The sequence below is a fragment of the Culex pipiens genome, chromosome 3 (assembly GCF_016801865.2).
Source record: "Culex pipiens pallens isolate TS chromosome 3, TS_CPP_V2, whole genome shotgun sequence".
Taxonomy (NCBI): domain Eukaryota; kingdom Metazoa; phylum Arthropoda; class Insecta; order Diptera; family Culicidae; genus Culex; species Culex pipiens.
The window spans coordinates 90,679,128-90,702,425 of record NC_068939.1 but is presented as its reverse complement, the minus strand read 5'-3'; the positions used below and the strand labels follow the sequence as shown (position 1 = coordinate 90,702,425).

General features: G+C 36.8%; 1 protein-coding gene and 1 non-coding gene across 4 annotated transcripts in view; one reads left to right on the top strand and one right to left on the bottom strand.

The window, feature by feature from the left end:
* The first annotated feature begins 666 nt into the window (after positions 1-666).
* On the top strand, positions 667-738 carry Trnap-agg (transfer RNA proline (anticodon AGG)). The gene has a single exon. It is a non-coding gene; the product is annotated as a tRNA-Pro (tRNA).
* Positions 739-9,298: 8,560 nt separating this feature from the next.
* Positions 9,299-23,298, bottom strand: part of LOC120425129 (tight junction-associated protein 1) — an 80,620-nt gene continuing 66,620 nt past the window's right edge. For all 3 annotated transcript variants that reach the window (XM_039589553.2, XM_039589554.2, XM_039589555.2), the window contains exons 6-7: positions 20,124-20,734; positions 9,299-20,060 (exon numbers count right to left, since the gene is read on the bottom strand). In XM_039589553.2, coding sequence (XP_039445487.1) covers positions 18,654-20,060; positions 20,124-20,734 — 2,018 coding nt within the window. In that variant the 3' untranslated portion in view covers positions 9,299-18,653. The remainder of the gene's footprint in view (positions 20,061-20,123; positions 20,735-23,298) is intronic.

The following is a 23,298-nucleotide window of genomic DNA, read 5'->3' as shown; positions in this document are numbered from 1 at the left end:
AGGAGGGCATCTTCCGAGCCTGGACAGCTATAAAACATCTAAAAATAACACACAGGTATTTATAAGCGATAGTGTGGCCCCTGGCTGACCGTGGCAGAAAACGATCGTTTGAAAAATAAAATTGCTCTCTTGCGGGTGATATTAAAATGAAAGAAAAGTCCATAGAAGGAACCCATCATTCCTGGGCCAGGTCTGATATGAGCAATGCATAAAAGCATCACTCTTTGAAAGGCATCAACCAGGACGACTGCATTCCATTCGTCGGCGGAGAGCTTCGGCACATCTTCCTATGCTGAAGGCGAAGCGATGGAAATTGTGTTGAATCATTAGAAATCACATGCGAAAACATGACGACCTGATGGTCCATCTTCGTCGCACGTCAGAATGATGCCGTCACGGGGCGTGCAGGAAAAGAAACGAGTTTAATCTGATGAGGATGTTTGGACTGCGGTAGGGTTAGGTAACTTATGTTGGTTCATATTGGATATTTGCTCTCGGATGATAAGTGTATCCGCCGAATCTTAAACTTAGCCGCCACCGGGCAGTGAAAGGCGTAAAATCATGAGGAGTGACGGAAGTTTTTTTTTTCTTTTTTGTTATTCTTCTTAAAAAGCGTTTCTAACGTTTTTGAAAGAGCATACAATGGTTGCTGGAGACGTTAACACGGGCTCGTTGGTCTAGGGGTATGATTTTCGCTTAGGGTGCGAGAGGTCCCGGGTTCAAATCCCGGACGAGCCCACATGATCTTTTTTACAGTTCGTTCAACCTATGCACAGTGGGAAAAAAGGGCCCAAAAAATTACCGCAACATGATTTCGCGCAAACCATCGATTGCTATACACCAAAAGCTTCGTTTTTGCACCAGGAACAATAATCCGATGAAAAATCGCACTGCACGGACCGGTGGTCGGAGGACAGGCCACCGGAAGATCCGGATTTTTGGAAAAAGTGTCAGATTTATCCAATTGTGAACTGATAAGCTTTCTTCTACCATGAATAGGCATGCAAAACAATCCTAGAATAATATTAAATACCATAGGACCCATCGGAACCGATTCCACCGATCTCCGGTTGCCACATCCGGAACCGCATTAGGAAACAGCGTAAACTAGTCATGCGACGCGTCACAGTCACAGTGGGCGGAAACCCACCTCTAATCCCATTAAATTGAAGCCGCTGTTTTTTTCTTCTGAAAAATAGTTTTTCTTATGTAAAAAAATCTCAGGAATCGATTGGCGCATAGCAAACCCACCGGAAATGACGGGAAAGGGTCCATTTTGCCCCATTTGTCCTAATAATTGGAATTTTCTGTATTTTCCCTCTTACCTTAGTAACATTTATAGGATATCTTTATACTTATTTTAATGTAAAATTAGCAGGGGAATCGAATGGTGATATTTTGGAACCATTTGGTGTGACCCATTTTGCCCTACGGGCCCTTTTTGACGATTTTAGCTAATTTTACTCCTTTTTACAGCATTTAGCGTAGGAATTTCGTAAACTTATTTCTGCTATACGTGCAAAATCGGCACAAGAATCATATAATGCTAATTTAGGATCACTTATAATAACCCGTTTTACCCCATGGGCCATTTTTGCCTATTTTTCCTAATTTAATTTGTTTATAAGTGTTTTGCATATAATTTTAATAAACTAATCACTGGTAATTGTATAAAATGGCCATGAGAATAGAAAGATATAATTTTGGAATTATTTGGAACTTCCTATTTTGCCCCATACCCCCTTTTTAAAATATCTCATGTAATTTGAATTGTTTTTCGAAACAATTTGCAAAATATGGTGATAAATGAATTACTTGGTAATGTGTAAGATGTTCAAGTAAATTAAATCTTGATATTTTGGAATTGTTTGAAATAGCCCATTTTACCCCCATTAGCCCTCTCATCATGTTTTAGGCCGTTCCTTTTAGAAGCGATTCGCGTACAATACTTATTGCATAATGACAATTATCTGTGTTTTATCGACAGAAGAATTTAACATAGGTATTTTGGGATTATTTCGAACTGTACGCGATCAGTGCATCCTGCTCGTTCCCAATGTAAACATCAACAGCGTGACCAGAAATAACAGTTTGTAACTGATTGATCCTGTTATTTAATTTAATTTAATTTAATGGGATTAGAGGTGGGTTTTCGCCCACTGTGGCGACGTATCAAACTTCTTGATTTTGGATGGGGACATGAGTTATACACTCCTCTTTTAAAAACATGAAGTTTGATATGTCGCAAGAGTGGTTTCAGGAATTTGCCAAATATGATCTTCGGATGTGGCCACCGGAGAACCTGGGAACCGGTCACCGGAGGCAAAAATACATTTTAAGGATACTCTCCATCCAAAATCAAGAAGTTTGATACGTCGCATGACTAGTTTACGCTGTTTCCTAATGCGGTTCCGGATGTGGCCACCGGAGATCGGTGGAATCGGTTCCGATGGGTCCTATGGTATTTAATATTATTCTAGGATTGTTTTGCATGCCTATTCATGGTAGAAGAAAGCTTATCAGTTCACAATTGGATAAATCTGACACTTTTTCCAAAAATCCGGATCTTCCGGTGGCCTGTACTCCGGCTACCGGTCCGTGCAGTGCGATTTTTCATCGGATTATTGTTCCTGGTGCAAAAACGAAGCTTTTGGTGTATAGCAATCGATGGTTTGCGCGAAATCATGTTCGGTAATTTTTTGGGCCCTTTTTTCCCACTGTGCTATGTTTCATTAAATATCAATCTTTCGAAGATTTAAATTATTTCTTCCAAAAAATAAACCAACTGAGCAGTTTTCTCATTTTGTTATTTTGTACGCACATTTTCTATGACCAGGTATGTAGGTTATTATATATTTTAACGTGACGAGATAGCACAGTCGCACGTGGATATTAGGCCAAATTGAGTTGAGATCGCCATTTTGTGTAGCTCTCAATGCCTCACACCCAAACGGCGGTCGCATGATTGTGATGCATGGCGGCATGAAAGTATATCAGAATCTGCATGAAAACTGTCCTCATGCATTTTTTGCGATATAGGGGTATGACATTTTTGTCCGTTACCGACAATTATCGACATTATCGACGGCTTTTTGGTTGTATTGCACAAACAAAAAACCTTAACAGAAGGCGGATTGAACCACCAACTTCTTAGATGATGATCCGACACGCTACCACCGCGCCATGGACGCTTGATGAATTGAGAGAGAAAAAGCACCAACATATTCTTCTCTTTAAAGTGTTGCTCGGGGACGCGCCAGCATTATATGTGTTGGTGAGAACTGCAGATCGCTGACATGTTTACACGCGGGCAAAAATGAGCTATGAGTTTGCTGCAAAAAATGGTATAAAATGTAACATTTTCTGCAGCAAATCCACTGTTGCAGATTTTGATACATATTTTTCCTCTGGGTGCACCCTTTGACCTTCACAGATCCCCAAAATTCAATTCCAATCCTGAGATATTCATCAAACTCGGAATAAATCCGTGCCTTGTGGTCACTCTTAATATGAATGAAGTTTCGATCTGACCATCTGAGCATCTGTACTAAAAGGATTTCAGGTCCGAATGCGTTTGACACTGTAAACATTTGAATTATAACTCGGAACTCCTGCAACCTAACTCAACGAAACTTCTGGACGGTCAGTAGCGTGGTTTCAGGAAATATGGAGCAATTCCAGCCCAAAACAGGAATTTTTTAGGTACTTTTTTCTCGACCCTTCCCGATTTCAATGAAACTTTGTTAACATTTTATCCTAAGCTTATGTAAGCCATTATTGTGTATGTGGTGCCAGTTTCACTCGATAATGACATTTGAGAAGGGCATAAGTGTTTTAAATATTTTTGTAATTCGTTGCATCGTATCAAAAAGTGGTCAACGACAAACTTGTAGGAAACTTGACGAGCTTTCCGAAAAAAATACACTGAAAGAAAAAAAAACACGCCACCTTTATGAGATTTTTTGATTTTTAAGTTTAAAAGTCAAATTTGAAGGTGTTCTAAGTCCAAGCCTTGTGAAGTTACAGCGGTTTCAAAAATAAAAATGTTGAAAAAATTGGTTTTTTGATGGTTTTTGACAATTTCTATATGACAGTCTCATAAATATTTTTACACTTTTCGGAATAACTCGTTTTTTGATGATTTAAGCTAATTTACTATGCAGGTTACTACCATCCACTGAACTACACTGAAAAAAGTAATCAGTTTACACTTATGAGGAATGCAATTAGCTTATGTCTGTGAGCCCATACTTCCAATTGAAATGTGGTCAAAGACAATCTTATGGAAAATTGGACGAGCTCTCGGTAAAAATATTAACGAGACTGAAAAATCAAGTCTGTCGTATAGAAATTGTCGAAAACCATCAAAAACCCCATTTTTTCAACACATTTATTATTAAAACCGCTGTAACTTCACAAGGCTTGGACTTAGGACAGTGGTCAATATGGAGACTTTTATGTAAAATTGTCTGGAGAATCGATTTCCGTATTTGGTTTTTGGAATTTTTTACGTTAAGAGCACTTTAAAAAAACAGTTTCCGTAAATGTTTTTTGTTTTTTTTTTATGTGAGTTGCTCCATCCTGCATTTTTCGTGAGTCTTTGTGTTACACGAAACTGGCTCCATATAAATACACTGCCCATAATTGAAAATTCGGCTATTATGCCAAATCAAGTATTCCGAGAAAAACACATTTTTTGTGTTTGTCACCAAATCTTCGACAAGGCAATTTCAAAGGGGATTAGGATATTAGCCGTTTGGTTTTTCGCATCGGCAGCAAAAACTAAACACTATTTTAGTGAAATTAAAGCTTTAGAAGATGCGTTGGAACATCCTCTCCAACCTGGTGCTAATATCTCGATTTTGCCAAAAGTGGATTTTAGCCGTTTTTTCAATGGTGGGCAGTACACACAAATGGCTCACATGAGCGTAGGATAACATGTCTACAATGTTTCATTGAAATCGGAGAGGGTCCGGTACAACCGATTCCCTATTTGGCATGGAATTGCTCTATGAAAAAGACTAAAGTGTTTGATTTCGAATGCATCAACCGGAATTTTCAAGCACTATAGTCCCAGAAGCTAGCTTGAACATTTGAACTTATTTGGTTATGGTTTAATTGCTCCAGTTTTGATGTGAAGTTTGAATGGAACTTCAATCAATTTAATTGTTTGGATTTTGATCCAGGGAACAACTTTGTAGAACATCGCAAAGCACGATGCACGATGACATCGACTTATTGGTAATTTGATAGTTATTTGAGCAATAAGTTGCAAAAAGATGTTTTTTTTAAAGCACGAGTTGTACCATTTTGTCACTTTGGAATGACAGTACAGTTAGCAGGTATGTTTTTTTTTTTAAATGGAATTCCCATAATAAGATTTCATGGCCGAATGTTTCAAGTTTGGATATAAATGTCTTTGGAAACACAAGTCTGTACATTTTGTAGCATACATCATAATTGTAGTTTTTAGATCTATTTCAAAACCTCATCACGCGCGCGCGCGCGCGCGTGTGTGTGTGTATGTGTGTGTGTGTGTGTGTGAGAGAGAGAGAGAGTGATTAACGCGTTTTTTACCTGAATCCCAGAACCAGCTTTTTTTTTTCAGAAAGGCCATAGCCGTCCACTTGTAGCACCTGTAGATTATGTAAAAGTTGTTTAAAGTAATTGAGCAATGATGACCAAATAAGCTATTTTGTGTAATTGGTTCACCCATACAAGTCTTCATACAATTTTGGCAGCTGTCCATACAAAAATGGTATGTAAATATTCAAACAGCTGTAACTTTTGAGTGAATTTTCTGATCAATTTGGTGTCTTCGGTAAAGTTGTAGGTATTGTTGAGGACTTTTGAGAAAAAAATAGGTACACGGGAAAAAAAATTGCAGATTTTTTAATAAACTTTTTTTTTACTAAAACTCAATTTCCCAAAATACGTATTTTTTTGATTTTCGAGATTTTTTGATATGTTTTAGGGGACAAAAATCCGCAACTTTTGAGCTATAGAGAAACATGGTCAAAAAATCTGACGCCGAGTTATGATTTTTTGAAAAAATAGTGATTTTTGGAAAAAAATCGAAGTTTCATGCAAAAACAAGTTTGACATTATTTTTTAATGCAAAATTGAATTTGCAATCGAAAAGTACTTTACAGATTTTTTGATAAAAAGCTCCGTTTTCAAGATATAGCCACCGAATGTTTGATTTTAGCGAAATATTTGCAGTTTTTCGATTTTTAAAAATAGTGACCATGAGCGACCATTTCTAAAAATATTTTTTTTTGAAAAGTTCAAAAAAATTTGCTATAAAATTGTCTAAGAGACATTGAAGATTGGACATCGGGTTGCTGAGATAGAGCCGCTTTAAGAAAAAGAAACACGAAAATTGATTTTTTCTAAATCTCACCAAAACAACCCACCATTTTCAATTTTTTTAAATCAAGACTAACATTTCAAAAGGGCGTAATATTCAATGTTTGGTCCTTTTAAAATGTTAGTCTTGATTTAAAAATGTTCAAAATATTTTTTTTCGAAAAGATCGGAAAATTTCACGAATGTTTCATATTTTAACATTGAAAATCGGACCATTAGTTGCTGAGATATCGTCATTAGAAAATGGTGTGTTTTTTTGGTGATATTAAGAAAACTTCAATTTTCGTGTTTCTTTTTCTTAAAGCGGCTCTATCTCAGCAACCCGATGTCCAATCTTCAATGTCTCTTAGACAATCTTATAGCAAATTTTCGGAACTTTAAAAAAAAATATTTTTAGAAATGGTCGCTCATGGTCACTATTTTTAAAAATCGAAAAACTGCAATATTTCGCTAAAATCAAACATTCGGTGGCTATATCTTGAAAACGGAGCTTTTTATCAAAAAATCTGTAAAGTACTTTTCGATTGCAAATTCAATTTTGCATTAAAAAATAATGTCAAACTTGTTTTTGCATGAAACTTCGTTTTTTTCCAAAAATCACTATTTTTTTCAAAAAATCATAACTCGGCGTCAGATTTTTTGACCATATTTCTCTATAGCTCAAAAGTTGCGGATTTTTGTCCCCTAAAACATATCAAAAAATCTCGAAAATCAAAAAATACGTATTTTGGGAAATTGAGTTTTAGTGAAAAAAAAGTTGATTAAAAAATCTGTATTTTTTTTTCCGCGTGCCTATTTTTTTTCTCAAAAGTCCTCAACAATACCTACAACTTTGCCGAAGACACCAAATTGATCAGAAAATTCACTCAAAAGTTACAGCTGCTTGAATATTTACATACCATTTCTGTATGGACAGCAGCCAAAATTGTATGGAGACTTGTATGGGTGAACCAATGACGCAAAATAGCTTATTTGGTCATAGGGAAGGCCCCACAAAGTTTGAGTCAAATCAAAAAATACAAAAAATAAAAATGGTCGAAATCGGCCGATTTCGTAGAGAGTTGCTCAATTAGAGAATTAAAGCTAACATTCACCAAAAAGAAACACTGCCAAAGGTAGTATTTCAACACATTTATAAACATGTTTTTGATTTTAGCGGTGACAACCTTTTTCTACAAAACTATCACATTTTAAATGGGATCACCAAATGTCCTGTCCCGTAAAATTGAAAAATGTTATTATTGACTTTCTTTTCATTTGATGTCTGCGGCAGAGCTATAGGTTATGGTTGACGCCATTTGAAAAAAAAAAAATGTCTCGCTTTTTAGAATATCCTTTTTTTTTAATAAACTTTGATCGAATACAAATAGTTTTGGACAACCTTTCCCTCTTCTCAATTTTTTCTGTGGTTGACAGTTAACACCATCTTTCGACCTGTAGTAACTAACGAACGAATGGTTTCGGGGACAAGTTATACACTCAACACAATAATCAAAAATAAAATATTGGAATAGCAATTTAAAAAGATTGGGATGTTGACCTACTGCAAAATCAGGTTTTAAAAAATCTGCAAATATTTTTTAAAGGGTGTTGAGTCGCGGGAGATGTCCTGAACCGGGCACCGGTTCTGTGAGCGGAGTGAATAAGAGAAAACACCATTCTTTTCCACTCGCTACAAAACTAGAAGTTTATTTTCTTATTAATAAAACTAAAAGTTCACAAATATACAAAACTTACATCTTTGGTGTTTTTTCGCAGCTGAATTCTACAGCTGCGCCCGTGCTCCCGCTTACTCAATTTGTTTTGATCTTTTTTATTCAATTCTAAGCGACAGCACGGGCACCAGTCAAACAATCACAAACACTGACACTGACGCAGAACAAGGGGCTGCTTCGGACGCACTCCGTCGCAACAAAGGGCTTAGCTAATTTAACAAAATATGGAGCCTAACATTTCAAAAGGGCACAAAACTTTTGTAAACAATAGTGTATCCCTTTCACTCAAATGACAGTTTGCATAAGGTGTGAGAGGGATACACTCTTGTTTACAAAAGTTTTGTGCCCTAATGAAATGGAAAGCACGATATTTACTTTTTGAAATAAGAAACCAGATCAATAGTTTCCAAAATATCGTCGATTGAAAATTTAGGAATAAATGGGAAACACTTGATACTGATTTGAATAAATCATTACAATGTAAGTAATGTAACCAAGGTTCGGATCAACAAAATCCAAAAAAAGTTTTGGGGGAATTTCTGATCTCTTCAAATATTTCTGACACTAAACATTTATTGACTCCAACTCTGACTCTGACCTCTACCCAACTAGTTACCAATAACCAAATGAGAATCCCTCCACATCTTTACATGCTTCATCTACTGATGTCGCGAAATCAGATCGTTTTCACATTGTAACATCGAGAAAAAAAACAGCATCAATGTACACAGCAGCTGTTAGTTCAAAAAAGGGAATCCTTACCTTAGAATGTCGTTGAACTACATCTTACGAGCAAAAATGTTGCTGTTGAAATGATTGTCACATTTCATGTTCATCTCAGATGTAGCAAACTTCTTTCGGTATTCCTGGAGAACATTTTAGCGGCATTTTCTTTGAAAATATTACATTGCCACACTGGCTAATCTAAATTAAATATTACAACTGGTTCAGCTGAAAACTTCTTCAATTACTAAACTCGATCACGATCGTCCATAAACAAACTGCGTCATTAGCAAGCGCCGGGAACGGCCTTTACGGTCGCGTTCCGTGCACTGACCTGACGATCCTGGAATTACCGATTGGACACACGACCCATCACCACGCGAAACATTCCTCATTCGATGCGCATTATCTCGTTGAAACAAAATTGCAACCGTCGTTCTTGGCATTGGATGGATTTCTTCTTCGGAAATGATGTGATACACAATTTGACATGGTTTATTTTTAAAACACATTTATTCTGTTTGCTTCAATATATATGGTTTTGTTTATACTTTTGTTTTTGTTCCTTACACTGAAAAAATAATACAGATTTTGTTACATCGAATTATACATTCGTCTTGCGCGGATTTTTCATCCCATTTTTTAAGTTAAGTTTAAGTTCAAAGCGATTGCAGCTTATTGGAAAATTATTACTCTTAGTTTGACTTGGCAAGCGTTCAACCCTTACCGGATCAGCAAAAAAGAGCAAAAAATAACCCACCAATTTCCTCAATCAAAGCATGAACCAAAAATATACGACTGCAATTTCCGCCCAGCATGGAACTGTCATTACTTTTTTTTTGTTTTGTGATTCATTCCCCACCCGTAGGACTGGGATGAGTAGCTTATCTTTCGAAATTCCTGCCTTTAGCCAGCATTGTTTTGAACCAAAAAGCAACAAAAAATGTTTTCTATGTTCATTTTACCTGGAATTTCTTATCAGTTTCTCTGATGGATCATGTTCTTGTAGTTCATTTGTTGTTGTTGTTGCTGTTTGTTTTGCTTGCGTTTCAGCAGGATATGCCATTAGAGAGGGATACATTTGGCGAGGATGAGCACAGATAATGGTTTTTTTTTTTGTTGTTTCCTAATGGCGCGCTTGTCTGTCGATCACTAATTGATGGAATATTTTCGGTCTTTTTACGCACAGTGATGTTTGGATGTAGGAACGAAAGTTGAGAAGTAGTGATGAAGTGAAGATTCAAAATTTAAGCTTACATGCGTGGAATTTGATATTGAGCGCACAAGAGAAAAAAAATCAAGATGATTCGTTTAGAATTGACCAAATTGAAAAATATCTGGAAAGTATTGCTCGTCAGCAGTTTCAATAATATGTCGTTTCAACATTTGGGTGATTTTTTAATTATTATTTTTTATTTACTAGACTGAAATAAATGATTCTGCGATAAAATAAATAAAAACAAACATTTCAATTTACTCGAAAAAGAACGACAATACGCCTTACAAGACAAATTGGCGAAAACAAAATGTAGATAGAGTGGGCAGTAGCCCATGTTCCCATTAATGGCACGTATGAAAAAAAGTAAACTGAGAAGAAAAAAGTACTGGATATCCTTAGCTTTTCTCTTCTTATTTTTGAAAAGGTCCTATAAGCTATTGTGTTTATAGGACCCTTGATTTTGAGTCAACCTGCATCGTTAACTCAAAAGTGATTAAAATGCATTTGGGACATTTATGCTAACAGGGAGAGTTGGGCCATTGGATTTCAATTTATTATGTTATTCAAATCCCTATGAATTTAATTAAAAAATATTATTATGCAGCAATTCCCCACGAAACCATCATGATTCGAAAAAAAGTTCTCCGTTCGGGCTCAATTTTTTTTAAGGTTCCTTGACCGAAATAATTAGACCCGTATTTTTTTGGCCATTAGGGTGACCTACGCCGTGTTAGGGTGGTCCGAAAAATGGCAATTTTCGTCGATTTTCGCAAAAAACACTTTTTTTCAAAAAATCATATCTCCGCGCCATTTCATCTGACTTAAGCTGTCCTAGACGCAAAAGAAAGGTGATTAGTTTGGTTTTTTTGGGAAAAATAGTAAGAAGTTTCAAAAATCTAGCTTAACATATAAAAAGGTCGTATGAAAACTTAAAATGCAGTTTTGAAGGTCTCGGGAACAAAGAGCTTGTGTCTGAAAATATTTTTATCAGATTTCTCGGAAAATTTTACATAATATATCAAAATATGGTGAAGTTATGTTTTTAATACTCTGAGATACGATTTTTTGAAAATAAAAACTGGGTTTTTTGACGCGCCACGCGCAGAAATGGAAAAATGACAAAAACGGGGAAAAATCGAAAAATAAAAAAAAAAAGTGTTTTTTTGCGAAAATCGACGAAAATTGCCATTTTTCGGACCACCCTAACACGGCGTAGGTCACCCTAATGGCCAAAAAAAATACGGGTCTAATTATTTCGGTCAAGGAACCTCCAGAAAAAATTTGACCCCGATCGGAGAACTTTGTTTTCGAATCATGCTGTTTTCGTGGGGAATTGCTGTATATTGAAAAGTTCAATTTATGGAGGTTTTTTTTAAATTAAAAATTTAAAAATTCGCTGTGAAATGGCTACTCATTTAAAAAAAAAACCTGTAATTTTTTTAAAGATGTTTTCGAGAACCAAAAGAATCATCTTTTGAGTCATAGAGAAGTATAAACAAACTATTTTTTTTTCAAATATGATTATCATTCTAGAAAGCTCTGTATTGAACTAAATTTAAAAAGCATTTTTTTTTTAGATTTTGCTCGGTTTGTTCAAGAGGTCGTTCTGAGATTCTCCGGATATTTCATTCTAAATTGCATTTTTTGCAATCAAATTTACAACTCCAATACCTCAAACATAATTGGAATTTCCCAAGGATTTTGAATATTTCAAAATTATAGCCAAAAAGTGCCGTCATTTAGGCCTTCAGTGCAAAATTTAACGATGTAAACAGTTTGTCCTAGAGGAGAAGTGATAGAAAAATGTTTGATTCAATTTTTATAAAATTGAAAATATTTTCTTCGAAAAGATCAGAAAATTTCACGAATGTTTCATAGTTTAACATTGAAAATCGGACATTAGTTGCTGAGATATCGACATTAGAAAATTGTGGGTTGTTTGGGTGAGACTTAGAAAACATCAATTTTCCTGTTTTTAAACCTTTGCATGGCAATATCTCAGCAACTAAGGGTCGTATCAACAAAATTGAAGAAAGCAAAATAAGGAGAATTTTCTCAGCTTTTCAAAAATATTTTTTTTCAAGGTGGGGAAATATGGGCACTAATAAAAAAAAAAGAAAAACTGCGACTATTTTCATAAATGTTACCTAAAAATGGTTATTACTTGAAAACGGTGCACTTTATCAAAAATTCACTGAAGTACTTTTTTATTGCAAATTCGATTTTACATCTAAAAATGAAGTTGAAAAATTTTTGCGATATATATTTCGATTTTTTTCAAATCATTATTGATTCAAAAACTTATAACTCGGTCAAAGATTTTTTGCTTATTCTGTAAATGTCTGAAAAGTTTGCATTTGATGTCACCTAAAACATATCAGATAATGAATAAAATTTAAAAAAGTGTTTTTTTCAAATAAAGTTTTAGTGACAAAAAGTTAAATTAAAAATCACCATTTTTTTACCGTGTATCATTTTTTCAGTGTAGTCCTTATCCATACCTACCACCACCAAATCGATCAAAAAATTCCTTCAAAAGAAGAATTTTCATGTATCATTTTTGTATGGACATCTACCAAATTTGTATGGAAAATTATATGGACAAATTTATGATGCAAAATGGATTCTTTTGGAACACCGAAGGCACCAATAAAGTTTCAGCCAATTTAAAAAATACAAAAATTAAAATAAAAAAAAAGACCTTTTTCGTAGAGAATTGCTTATTTGCTAATTCGAAAATTTTAGTTTACTGTCGGTTTGATTTTAACAGGATATTTTGGGTAATTTTGTTGGGTTTACTTCAGGTTATCAATTGTTATATTTATAATACTAACAAAACAAATTTACCCAACAATAAACTTTGAGAGAGATGATGATTTCCCATGTTCAAAAACTTCTGGAAACCGGTGAAAATCTGAATTAACACATTTTTTTGTCAAAACTTACAGAGTGATATTATTTGTTAGACAACTCGACGTTTCGTAAACATTTTAAAACATAATTGGGGAAAACCATAATGATTTGATTCAGCAAATCACGGTTTATTTTGAGTATGTTTTTACAACAAAAGTTTGCCCTTAATACCTCTCAATTTTATCCTTTCATTTCAAGCCTCAAACTCTAAATTTATCTAAATAAAAGAAATTGGGAAAAAATGGAAATTTAATTTAACCAAATGAACAAAGTATTGAATTTCTTTCAAATTCTCCAGATGCAGCTTAGATTTTGAATCTTTAGTGAACGATTAACGTAAAAACTTGTAAAAGATAGTTTTGTGTGATTTGATTCACTGAAGCGTTTCATGAGTAATATACAATGTAGTAGATGTGTTTTGTTAAATGTTAATATATTTAGGTGCGAATATATTGTGCGGATAGCGCCAAAGCAATAGCTTCAAGAAGTATATATTTGAACAAAAGCTTATCGTAAAGTAGGTATACAGAGTGGAGTTTTGTGTGTGTTTTGTTTGTTTGTGTGCAGAATAACAACATGGTTTTGATTAGTCCTTGATTCCTTGTTTTAAGCATTTCTTTACTAAGATTTATCTGTAAAATATCATCAACATCAGTTTCACTCGTAGCATTTGTAACTAATCCCGTTCAAAATAAGCCTCACACATTGGATAGTATAACTAGTAGATGAATAATAGTACGTTTTCGTTTCTTCACTAATCAGTATAGTACGTTGGATAGAGTTTAATAGTTTTTGCGCGGAAACTAAATGAATGAGAAACGGTTTGATATTGTGATTTTTCCCCACCCATGATTTACATAACAGTACAGCGCACAACTTGATTTAGGATCAAGTCAATGGTCTAGTCTAGTACAGCTTTTATTTCTCCCCTTTCTGACCTCAGTTAGCTTTTATCCTTTTTTGCGATTTAAGCAAGTTCTGTAAGTTTCTACACTTGTTTTAGCACAGTTGCACCTTTCAAGCATATTTTTCTGATTTACACACATACTTATCATCGATTCGGGCAAGGCATTCTCCAATATGACACAAAAAATGCACTTTGCTTCTAGTAAATTCTAGTTGTCTAAATAGTTGCTTTCTCCATTTTATTTTATTTTGCCAGCTGCTGGGTCACACTTGGAATTGGATGATTTATTTTGGTACATTTTTGTTTCATTTTTCTTCTTGCAGTAATGTTTAACATTTGAGTTGTTGCTTTATTCCTTCCACACTAAAGGCAATCAATGCGAGTCTGTTCGCGGTTCTACACGACGCTCAACTTGGCTTAGCATTTTTAAGGATTTAATTTGGATGATGAGCACTTTAAATGTACCTATACGTGTGACGACAATGTGTGTCGGTTTTGCTTTTTTTGGGAAACATAAATACAGATTGGTACCTCTCACCGTAAACGCTTAATCGTAGAACTGAACACCGAATGTGAATGGAGATTTCCCAGCATTTTTTTGTTTTCAATATTTTGCTTATCAAACTACACCAGTTTTTTGCTTTTTCTTTACCCAGCTTTTCAAGGGAATTTATGATACGTCTTGTTTGGTTTATGCTTATTTTTTTTCTTTGTTTAACATTGACTAGCTATGAGTTGTATAATGGGACTCGAATTTTGGCTTCCTAACGTAGACGAACTTTGTTTAGAACTAAAATATATAAATTGATGACTTTTTGAAACTCAAGATACAACACCAGAAAAATGGATACATTCATGAAATTGTAACAGTTGTTTTTTTATTGCAGGAGTAAGAGTGATGCTTCGCATTTGACAAGTACTTTCTTTGTTTATAATGACTCAGATTAAATTTGGCTAAATTTCAACTACGCGAATGTCAAGAAAATTAAGGAAATCGACGAAAAATGGGAGAGAATTGAGCGAAAAGAGACCGGAAATGGAATTTTTTCCCTCAATTCTCTCTCGTTTTGCACAAACGGTGAACGTTTTGGCCGAACGATGAACATTTTGCTTCGTGCGTGTTTGAAAAGATCTCAATGAAAACAATAATAATATGACTGCTCTTCTTTCTGTTTTGTTTCAGCACCACTCGCAATTGACAAACTCCATCTCGCTCTCTCAATCCCACATTCACAATCATCCTCTCTGAACAGTGTTCAACCACAAAAGCCACCACAAAACCATTTTCTCCAGCAACAGTTTTTGTGGGACGTAATGCGTGGTCAGTTCCAAATCTCGCTCTCACGTTCTTTTATTGCGATTTTTTGAGAGAACGGAACACTCAGCGTCGAGAGAATGTGGCCAAGGAAAAGAACAGAAGTGATATTGATAGAGAATGCTCTCCCTGGGAATTACGAGACAAAGGTAGAGTTCTCACATGTTACTCTTTGATATTTTGGTGCAGAAATGATTCAAGATAGTTTTTTTTTCTGTCACTCATTTGCAACACATAAGTGACGAATGACCATATTATGGTAGTCACGTTATTAAATTAAACAACAACATTTGCAACACTGCTCAAAATATATGAATTAAAATGTAACAAAAACGGTCATTTTTGCGGCAATTTCAAGGCCTGATCTTCTTGGTGTACTGTGGATTTTAATTTAATTTAAAAGTTTGTAGAATTTAGATGATTTAATTGATTATTTGACATCAAAAAAGTTAAAAGTTGTTTTTAAATAGCAAAATTCTAAAATCTGTCAAAATCTGTCTTAATCTGGCACAGATGATGATTAATATTTATTCTGACTGACATTTGAAAAATCTGCCAATCCCAGATTTACCTGGCATCCTGCCTAAGTAGTGCACTGTGTTCGCCAAGAGATTTCGAAATGATTGTTGAAATCATTTACTATGTTTTCCCAACGTCCCTGAAATCTCTTGAATGCTGGTTTATGTTAGTTCTACAAGTCATACATTGCTATATTTGGCATTTGTGTTACACAACCATGTTGAACAATGCACAGTGTTCGGAATGGCAAAATTAAGTGGAATAAATTGATAACTCCTTTATTTGACGTCCTAGTCAAATTGTGTCTTCGGAAGAGTTGTTGTACTTGGTAAGGGCTATCTTTTGAAGCTGTTGACATACAGGGTGACGACCTTCCAGGGTGTCAACCCAAAACTAACTTTGTTGGATGACGTTGTAAGGCTTTGGTGTCTTCGGCAAAGTTGTAGAGGGGAAAATTTCATGAAAGTTTGTCGAAGGCGCCAAATTTGTAGCTCTTAATCTACTCGAGATATACGCCATTTTTGCAAAAATGGTCCAAAAATGCACTTTTTTGGTGATAACTCAAAATGTTAGCATTTTAGCGGCCTTCTATGTTCTGAAGAGTTGTTTATGACATAAAATTACACATCTTTGCCGAAGACAGCAACATGTTTTGAGCTTTTATTGTGGAGTTATAACCATTTTTAAGTGATTTTGAGCCTATTTTCAAGTTGCTATGTTTTCAAAATGGCGCATTTTGGCGCAAAACCGAACAATGCACCTGAAAGTACACACTTTCAACTACATTTCCTGAAAATATCTCCGTGTCTATCGGTGTCTATTTTAAGATATCTCAATTTGAATTTGATGGTTTTTAATCAATTTATTTATAATTTTTAAGCGGAATCTTATTGAAAACATTGTAATAATCGGTAAATTGAAGGGTAAATTCAACGATTTTTATGAAAAATACATTATTTATGCTTAAAATTATGACACACATTCTAAAATTATTAATAAAAACATGTTTAGCCCCAAAAAATACGTAAGCTGGAATTTTAAATAATTGTTCGTATTTAAAATTAAGTATTTCCTTTTACATTTGGTAACTTTAGAAGGGTTGTCATAATTTTAAGCATAAATAATGTATTTTTCATAAAAATCGATGAATTTACCCTTCAATTTACCGATTATTACAATGTTTTCAATAAGATTCTGCTTAAAAATTATAAATAAATTGATTAAAAACCATCAAATTCAAATTGAGCTATCTTAAAATAGACACCGATAGACACGGAGATATTTTCAGGAAATGTAGTTGAAAGTGTGTATTTTCAGGTGCATTGTTCGGTTTTGCGCCAAAATGCGCCATTTTGAAAACATAGCAACTTGAAAATAGGCTCAAAATCACTTAAAAATGGTTATCACTCCACAATAAAAGCTCAAAACATGTTGCTGTCTTCGGCAAAGATGTGTAATTTTATGTCATAAACAACTCTTCAGAACATAGTAGGCCGCTAAAATGCTAACATTTTGAGTTATCACCAAAAAAGTGCATTTTTGGACCATTTTTGCAAAAATGGCGTAAATCTCGAGTAGATTAAGAGCTACAAATTTGGCGCCTTCGACAAACTTTCATGAAATTTTCCCCTCTACAACTTTGCAGAAGACACCAAAGCCTTACAACGTCATCCAACAAAGTTAGTTTTGGGTTGACACCCTGGAAGGTCGTCACCCTGTATGTCAATAGCTTCAAAAGATAGCCCTTACCAAGTACAACAACTCTTCCGAAGACACAATTTGGCTAGGACGTCAAATAAAGGAGTTATCAATTTATTCCACTTAATTTTGCCATTCCGAACACTGTGTAATGGTTTTTTGATCAATATGAGAACAATTGACCAAATTTTATGACACTTGTTCAATAATTAACGAATAAAAACGCTTGTGCAGCAATTGTTCAACAAAAAACTATAAAGAGCTATGTTTTACTTAATACTTGGTGGCAACCCTGCTGACAGCGCAGGTCATGATCGCCGATGCGACCGTCGGTTGATAAACACGAAATTGACACGATTGAATGCTGAGCTCAACGCTCAATCAGCCGGGCGCGAAAACGACACATCTTTTTCTCTTTCTCTCTTTTCCTATCTTTTTCTTGCTTGTGCGAGTAAGTGTGGTGACAGCAACCAATTGAATGCAGTCATGGGTCAAGTGATTGGAATTATGGTATAATTCAAACGAACGAGCTCTGCGCGATTGAAAGAGGTGGAGAGAGCCAGATAACTGTGTGAGTGTTTTTTTTTCTTTTGGGTTGAGCTCATTCGTTCGGATGTGTGTTAGTGAGAGCGAGGTATCGAAGTCAGACGAGTTCTGTCAACTGTTTCATAAACTGTTAACTGTTCCCGAGCCCTCGTGGTGCGAAAAATGTAGGCCAATTTATATGAAAATCGAGCTTTTGGCTTTTTTAGTGGTATCAACAAATTTCGGGTGCCGCTTGGTTGGAATGACCCATATATATCAAAATTGGCCTAAAATGTAAAATGTTCAAAAAAGCAACTACTATAAAAAGCAATGCCATACGATAATTATTGCGCTTTTCACAAGTAAATACAGAACAGTTGTTTTTCTCCATTTTTCCCATACAAACTTCACGAGATTAGAGGGATAGGTTCCCGTGGTTAGAATGAGCTTAAATTCAGAAATTTAGCCTAATAATGGGTCAATCTTTGTTTTCAGGGGGTAGCCCAGATTGAGCCAGTTTTTTAACCATCCTAGTAAGTACATCCACTCAAATCAGCACTGTAATGAGCGGCGAAAAGTTCAATTAAAATCACACTTATAAATAGTCTTGCTGAAGTCTTAATGCATGATATCAAAACATTACAAAATTACTGTCCGACACAAAGCATCACACTCGATATTCCTGCCTAGTCCTGCAGTTTCAAAGCCATCATTTCTCCTTCTACCTTTTTACCCCCAACACCCCACTTCTTACAGATTTGTCTCCGTCCGGTGCGGGTTGATGGCGTACTTGCTACTATTATTGTGGAACTGCGACGTCCCCATCGCGTTCTGCGCCACCGCCATCCCGGGGAAACTACCCCCACCGGTTCTACCGCTCGCCTTCTTCACCACCGGAGGCTCCTTGACGATGACCACCGGCGACGGCGGACCAAGCTGCTGGGGATCGATCGTCCCCGACGCGGTCGACGAGGACAGTCGCCTCGAGATGGCGGACCACTCGTTCTGCTTGAGCAGGAACTGCTTCACGTTGTACTCCATCTGGGCCAGGTCAACGCCGCAGCTCTGGTCGTCGGATTGCAGGTGGAGATGGTGGGCGGGATGGTACAGCGGGAGCGGACCATGGCTGTTGCTGTTGTAGTCCAGCTGGGCGGTATTGCTGGCGATGGCGGCCTTAAGACTAGTGTGGCTGTGACCTCGGGAACCGACGGCGGACACGCCGGGCGCTGGGATGTTGGCTTGAGCAAAGGTGTTGTTGTTGTTGGTGATGTGGTTGTTGTTGACAATGCTACTGCTGTTGTTGTTACTAATACTATGGCTTATTTTAATATCACTAGCTATCAGTTTAGTGTCACTGCCGGGATCAACCGCCGCGAGGCCACTACTTAACGCGTTATTATTGTTCAAACTATCGACTAGGGTGAGCGAAGCGGCAGAAGCAAGCGTCAAGTTCTCAATGTCGGACTCCGTGTTGCTCAGGTTCTCCGGATGGCTCAGCTTGGAGTTGTTCTGGACCCATTCCGCGACCCGGGACAGCTGCTGCCGCCTCAGCATGGCACTCTCCTGGATGTCGATCTCACTCGAAATCGAACTGGACTGCGTGCACGACTTCTTCGAGTTCATCTCGATGCCCTCCAGCTTGTTTACGTTAATGTCTAACCTTGGCTTGCCAACTCCACCCACATTGTTCGCAGTGCTCTTCGTGTTCAACAGCAAATTGTTGACCTCCTCCCCGATCGTACACAGCCGATCTGACGAGTGCGGCGAAGTCGTCGTACTCATCTGGCACACGTCCTTCCGATCCGGTCCAACCTGCCCCACACCCGGGTTTCTCGCACCACCAACCTGCTGCTGCTGCTGCTTCCCATCACCAACTCCTGCACTGGCCGTTGGCAAGCTAGTCGTCTTGATGGCGCCGTTCAACCCAATTGACGGATCATCGTCCAGCAGCAGTTCTTCGTCGAGAAACTTGGCCCGTCGCGTGTAAATCACCGGAGTTGGAGCGATGCCCGCGCCGACGTTCCCCGGGAGCTTGAACTCGAGTGGATCCGCGTCCGCGTCCGGACCGTCCTGCAAGCTGTCCAGCAGGATGTTGCTGGAACCGTTCTGGATGCGCAGCGCGCAGATCCGGGGACCGGACATTTTTGGATTTTCAGCCTAAAATGAAAAATGAAAATTGTTAGAATCAGCACCAAAATCAAAACATTATCGCAACCATACCTTAATAGTTTTGATGAGATTCCTGTTGAACGTCTCGAATATCTTCGCCCCGTCCCGCTCCTTCTCCGCCCGACTACTGCTCGTTCGGCTCCACAAGCTGTTGGTACTGCCGACCGCGTGGTACAACCCACTGCCCACGCTGCCGCCGGCAAACTTGCTCGGGCCGCCACCGCCCCCCACTCCAGTCGCCGGACCGCCTCCTCCAGCTCCCGAAGATGGCGTCTGCAGGGCGTGACTTCCTCCCTGGCTGATCTGGTCCGTGTCCTTGATGATGTACGACGGCGATTCGCCGCTCGTGGGTGGCTTGGTGGCGGCGACGGAGGTCGTGGATGATACCTTGGACTTGATCGGCTCCAGCGGTTTCTTCAGAGGTTGCGTCTTGTTGTTGTTGTTGCTCGTGGTGGCGGTGGTTCCGTTGCCTACAGTGGGAAGATTGTTGCCGATTCTGGAGATCACTCCGGAGCCGAATCCGATTGGTGGGTCGGAAGGTGGTGATGTACTGCTGTTGTAGTTGAGGCTCGTGCTGCGATCGCCTATCCGGTGGTGGCCCAGGATCGGATTCACCATCAGGTCGTCCTTCTTGGGGGGTGGAGCGGAAGTGACACCCAGGCCTTTCGTAATGATAAAAGTGAAAAATAAGAAATTACTTGAAATTATCCATAAAGCAATTTGTATCAATGTTTTTAAGGGAGTGAAGCAATTCTCCACCACACCCGAAATGGATTTTACTATTTTTTTTTATTTGGCTCAAACTTTGTGTGAGCCTTCCTATGACCAAAGAAGTTATTTTGTGTCATTGGTTCACCCATAAAAGTCTCCATACAATTTTGGCAGCTGTTCATAAAAAAATAACTGTACATTGGAATTTTACACTTTAAAACGCCACAGCCCCCCTTCCTTCAAAATCGGCTCAAAAAATCAGGGGCAAAGAAAAATATTTTCATAAAACTGGAAAATTTTAAATGGAAATAGACAGGGCTGCGGAGTCGGGTTATGTTTTAAACGACTCCGACTCCGACTCCGACTCCGGCTTTTTGAGATAAGGTGACTCCGACTCCGACTCCGACTCCGGCTTTCAGCTCTGACCGACTCCGACTCCGACTCCAACTCCGGCCTACCAACTCGAGCCGACTCCGACTCCGACTCCGACTCCAGCCTTCAATAAATTATTGGCTCCGACTCCGACTCCGACTCCACATAGTTTTTAAATATTTCAAAAGTTAGTTAACTATTATTTTGAAAACAATGATAAATGGGATTATTTATATCTAAGTGTCATGATTTTTTCAAGGAAAAAAGTTCGAATCAAAAAAAGGGAATAAAAGTTTGTAGGTTATAATTTTCATACGTTATTGAAACATAAATCAAAAAATATCTCCGGAATTCTAGGCACTTGTAGAAGAACAATTTTGTAAGTATATATGGATTTATTTACTCAACCTGAAATTTACATATAATTTATAAAAATCTGATTAATTTAATTATTTAATTGTTATTTAATTATTAATTAATTTTGATTAATCAAAAACAACCAAGCCTTAATGATCGATTTAACAAATAAATTCAATCTGTTCACTTTCAGGATAATATTTATAAGACGCACATCGACTATCAAAGTCATCTTGATTTTTTAAATCTGTACTACATTTAAACGAAACTATTTTTAAAGCTCCATTGGTTTTTATTAAGACGTACATTATTGCCAATCAATCTACCTACGAATTTTCTTCGTGGAATGGACGTTTAAGGGGGCCTTTTCAAATATTTGTGATCTTGAAAATATTTCACAAAGAAATTTTATAATAAAATAATATTTTAAAATTGTCTATTCATTTAAAAAGAGGCGCGCGTCTTCACCTAAAACGAAGCTTTATGAACGATCAATCGCCTCCTTAAAAATAATATGGAAAAACTTAAATTTGAAAAAAAAAACAATAATTCACAGGTAACATATTTTCTAGGTCACTGATCAAAAGGACCCCAGCTACCTTTCCAAGAAGATTTTTTAAGTGCATTGATTTGCAATGATAATTACCTTCCGTCATATTGGCATGGGACATATACATTAAGAGAAAATTCTTAAATAAATTAAAATCCTGTCATTTTTTTCATAACATTTTTATTGGTTCTTCTTCGGTTCTTAAATTTTGAGATCTGTTCAATTATAATTTGCAACGATATTGAAATAATTTATCAAGGATAAACACTTTCAAATTTTAGTAAAGAAATAGTAAACATTAAGATAATCGGTTTATTTACCATATTCAATGATTATAACACAATTAAAGCGTTCCAATCACAATCACAATAAAAATTCTTAAAAACATAATGGCATCTGATAAATCTCTATTAAAAAATGAATAAAAGGGCAACGCAGTGCATGCGACTCAAAAAACGATTAAAAATATACGAAGTTTTGTGAATTAACCTGCATTATAACAATAACAATAAATAACAATTGTTAATAAACAATGTACATAATTTTGTTGAATTTTAGATAACTCCGACTCCGACTCCGACTCCGGGTTATCAGAAATATTCGGCTCCGACTCCGACTCCGACTCCAGCTCATAAAAATTTAGCCGACTCCGGCTCCGACTCCGACTCCAGCTGTTCGAGTTTTGACGACTCCGACTCCGACTCCGACTCCAGGTCCCCAAAAAGACCCGACTCCACCGACTCCGGCTCCGACTCCGACTCCGACTCCACAGCCCTGGAAATAGAAGTCAAATCAACTCAAAACAATCTAAAATGCATTTCCTGCATTGATAATCATATTAAGCTTGTTTCGACTCGTTTAAAAATATTTTGAACATTCATGAAATTGCAATTTTTAGCACCGCAAAAACTTTTCTCACAAGAATAAAATTATCGTCAATACTTAGAAATCAACTGGACAGGTGTATAATGCATTTTAAAACACTTTTTCCATTCAAATGATGAACGTGTTTCGAATGCTGTATCGCACAACTGCAAATTTTAATTTTTTTTATCAAGTTTTTGAAGGAAAACTTTGACCCTTGAAATCCACAACTTCGGAACACTTTTTTCTTACGAATGTAAACAAAGTTTGGGTTTCTCCATGAGTACATATTTTTTTACAAAATAATGACTTCACGCACTGAAACCAACGAAACTCAAGCTTAGTTATGTTTTATGAATGGTCTGATAACTT